At 47.6% G+C, this 3,888-nt stretch overlaps 1 protein-coding gene across 4 annotated transcripts in view; it reads left to right on the top strand.

Annotated features, from left to right (window-relative positions):
* Positions 1-3,888, top strand: part of JAKMIP2 (janus kinase and microtubule interacting protein 2) — a 173,298-nt gene that overhangs the window by 106,338 nt on the left and 63,072 nt on the right. For 3 of the 4 annotated variants that reach the window (XM_007450076.1, XM_007450075.1, XM_007450077.1), the window contains one exon: positions 568-843. The exons of the other annotated variant lie outside the window; for it this stretch is intronic. In XM_007450076.1, the coding sequence (XP_007450138.1) occupies positions 715-843 (129 nt within the window). In that variant the 5' untranslated portion in view covers positions 568-714. Of the gene's footprint in view, positions 1-567; positions 844-3,888 lie in introns of those variants that run through there. 4 annotated transcript variants of the gene reach the window in all.

Here is a 3,888-nt window from a genome sequence, read left to right as displayed (position 1 = left end):
CCTGCTCTTACAAAGCTTACAGATTATGGAGGTGACCGCACTTGAATAACAAGGGCATGTATTAACCTGGGGGTAAGGTGGGAGGCTTTGAGGAGGAACTGATATGCCAGCTGAGACCTGATGGAGTCATAAAGTTTAGTCAGACTAACCTGTCTGTGTGGCAGCATGTGAGGATGAGGATACGGGGAGGACCATGTGAGCAGGCTGGGCAGAGGATGGAGAAAAATGAAAAGTCCTTATGCGAAGAGAGGAAGAATCAGAAAAAGACATTCCTTACGGCCAGGGTATAAGTGAGTGATGTGGAGGAGGTGAGGCTAGGAGAATGGGCAGGTTCAGGCATAAAGATCACTCTGAGGTGTGAAAGATATACTCAATGTATTCATAGGTCTTTGAAGGGTTTTAAGCAGGGCGTTGACATGCCCTTTAGAAAGCCAGCCCTAAATTGATGCACCAAGTGGACAGGAGCCCTCGGGAGGAGGCTCGTGCAGGCGGCTCAGGCTGAGTGCCTGACGGGCACGTGGCCCAGGTCTTGGTCACAGCGGTAACTGCTGTCTCTGCCTCTCCCAGGGCTTCTAGGACAGCGGCTGAGGAGACTTTCCCGAGGGGCAGCACGCAGTAGCTGCTGAGCCATCGCACCCGGGAGAAGCAGCAGTAACATGGCAGCCCCTGCTTGAGAGGAATTAAACACCAACAGACTCCATTCAGAGAGGAACAATGTCCAAGAAAGGGCGAAATAAGGGCGAGAAGCCCGAGGCGCTCATTGTTGCCCTTCAAGCTGCCAACGAAGACCTCAGGACCAAGCTCACAGACATCCAGATAGAGCTGCATCAAGAGAAGTCCAAGGTGAGTGGGGCTCCCCGAGGCTGCAGCCTGGCCTGCCTCAGTGGGCCTCTGTCTGCTGGTTGCCAGAGAGGGCAACAACCCCTGGACAGAGGGAGATTCCCTGTGTGTGGCAGGAGGGAGTTGAGCACAGGATACACAGAACATGAGAAAAACCTGCCCGTGGGGCTGAGCTCTGCCTCCCCAGGGGGCCGGATGTAAAAATGGAGACCACACCCGCCCCCATCAACACCTCTGGACACTTCATAGGCATACGGCCTTGGGTAGGTTCCACCCTTGCCCTCTGTAGTCATTTCCCCTGTGGCATTTCTCAGATGTGTCCCTGGTGTCACTCCACTGCTCAGAACCCTGCAAAGACTTCCTGCCTCTCAGTCACAGGACTCTCCCCACCACTGCAGGACTCTCCCTCCAGCTGTCTCCCAGACCCATCTCCCACTGCTGTCCCCCAGATCACTCTGCTTCAGCCTCTTTGCTGGACCAGGAGACATATGCCCATCACATCTGGGCCTTTGCCCTTGTTCTTCCCCAGTCAGCGGCATGCTCCTTCCTCACCAACGTCAGGTGTCAGCCCTAGTACGAGCATCTGACCACAGTGTCCAAAACAGAGCACTTCCTGGGCCCACATACTCCCTCAGGCCTGCCTCTTCTTGATTCATCTCAGAGCAATTTCTATGTTTATGTATTCACTTGTTTAGTGCTTCTGTCTCCCCAGTCAAGTGTAATCTCTATGACAACAGAGTCTCATCTTACCTCTCTATTACTAGAGCCTAAATAAATGTCCAGAACTGAAAAGCTCAACATATATTTGTTAAATGAGTTAGATGAATGACATGACCAAGAGGTGATTTCTTCGCTATACCTTAGATTCTTCATCAGTCATATACTGTTATTCTGTAGAGCTGGGATGAGGTTTAAGTTAGACAAGTACAAAAAGGAGTCATGAGGAGTACATGAGAAAATTCATGTCAGATGCTCAGAGAGCTGCCTGGCACATAGCAAACTCTGAAAAGAAAATGCATGGTAATATCTCTTCTAAAAGGCTGTATGCTTGAGTCAGCTGCTAACTAGACTTAAGAAAGTCTCTTTAATTCTCTGAATCTCATCCCTTAAATGAATATGCTAACACTTATCTTACTAGAGTGGTATGGATATCAAACAGGGTCAGGGACAGGAAAGCATTTTGAAATATGTGACAGGCATAAGACATTTTTGCAAACTAGAGACAGCCATGTCAGCATAAAGTTGCCTTAAAGAGATAGCGCTTTGTGTAGTAAGGAAACGTTCTTGATCAAGCTATATAGATCACAAACCAACAGATATCCTTATTCTTTTTAATCTACCTCTTCTTCCTTGATGTTGCTATTACATTTTAATTAGTTATTTTCACCCAAATCTATTTCTCCTGGTTTGAGCAATAATAAAACTTGGATTGGCCAAAGCTCCTGGCCTCCTGCCTCAGCTAAGCCTTGACCTTGGATAACCAGACCCCAATGTAAAGTTTGTGAAGGATACTATAGTTTCCACAAAGCTAAAAGGAATGTGATGTCCCAAAACGAAAACAAACAAAACCCAAAAACTTTTGTGTAAGAGTCAGAAAACCAGAATATTGTCTTTATCTCTCCTTGGGGACAAATTTCAGTGTTTCAGTATCTCGATCTGTAATTCAGTGACTGAATCTGTTTCTCCATATCTGTGTCCCTCAAGCATCACTGGGCATTAGAATAACCTGAGGGAACTTATTAAAAATTGAGATCCCTGGGCCCACAACCCAAGGATTCTGATAAAGTAGGTGGGTTAATGTTCAGGACCGCAATTCTAGAAAACAGTCCAGACAGTCCCCGTGGAGGTGGCTCTCTGCCTTCATGTTGACAAACACTCCACTCCACGATTCCTTCCAGGTTGACAACCTATAAACATTTCATTGCTTTTAACTTTCCCTGGGGCAACATAACATTTCAAGGAAGGCAGACTCCTTTTTTTTTTTTTTTTTTTTTTTGCGGTCCTCAGGCCTCTCACTGTTGTGGCCTCTCCCGTTGCGGAGCACAGGCTCTGGACGCGCAGGCTCAGCGGCCATGGCTCATGGGCCCAGCCGCTCCGCGGCATGCGGGATCTTCGGGGACCGGGGCACGAACCCGTGTCCCCTGTATCAGCAGGCAGACTCTCAACCACTGCGCCACCGGGGAAGCCCGGCAGACTCCTTTAATTGTAGTAACAACAGAATGACAAACTACCTTCACGGGAAGAAACCTATCCGTCTAAAGACCGGCAACCGTAACCTGCCGCTGATTTACAGAGAGCAAACTCAAGAGATTTTAAAGAGGCAGAGGACCGATAGACCCCACCCTGCCATTTTCCACACATTCAAGTCTTTTTTTCTTTTCTTTTGGTTTTTCATTCAAGCCTTTTAAAAGGAGTAACTCTTGACCGTGGGCAGAGCTGTTTATCCTGCCTGTTTATCCAGGGCCTGGCCCTGGTGTCTAAGCCAGCAGATCAGGGGTAATCTCCCTTTCCTCTGACAAGAGACGAGAAGCCAGACCCTGGAATAAAAGCACTGCCCTATTGTCCCCTCTGCTGCTCCCTCCCCAGTCTCCCTCTCCACGGCAGTTAATTACAATCCCAGCACAGGGGCCACAGCAAAGCCTCACTGCCTGTCAGCAGCATTCCCCAAAGAGCAAAGGGAATTTAGAGGGCAAACAAGTCATAAAGCAGTTTTATTAAAATAAATACGATTGTGTTTCCAAAGGCCCAAGCTTTAAGAGAGAGAATATGAACAATGCCAACATGTGAATTCACACTGTCAGTTTGGCTCCAAGGCTATGATGATAAAATGACAATTTAGCCACTGGGGAATGGACTAGTTAAAGAGCAGAAACCTTTGGCGCAATGGGGCATTACTCATTTTTCCAGAAAGACAAATCATCCCATTGACATTTGCAGAACACATTGTAGTAGAGCAGAGTCACAAATGCTAGACTTTTTTGAATGTTTACTATCTGTCACACACCGTAAGAACTGTATTTCCTCCTGACATAATCCCAGCTCTTTCCC

The sequence above is a fragment of the Lipotes vexillifer genome, unplaced genomic scaffold, assembly GCF_000442215.2.
Source record: "Lipotes vexillifer unplaced genomic scaffold, Lipotes_vexillifer_v1.1 scaffold1599, whole genome shotgun sequence".
NCBI classification, from domain to species: domain Eukaryota; kingdom Metazoa; phylum Chordata; class Mammalia; order Artiodactyla; family Lipotidae; genus Lipotes; species Lipotes vexillifer.
Note: the sequence above shows the minus strand (reverse complement) of the source record. Positions and strands in the feature narration are given on the sequence as shown.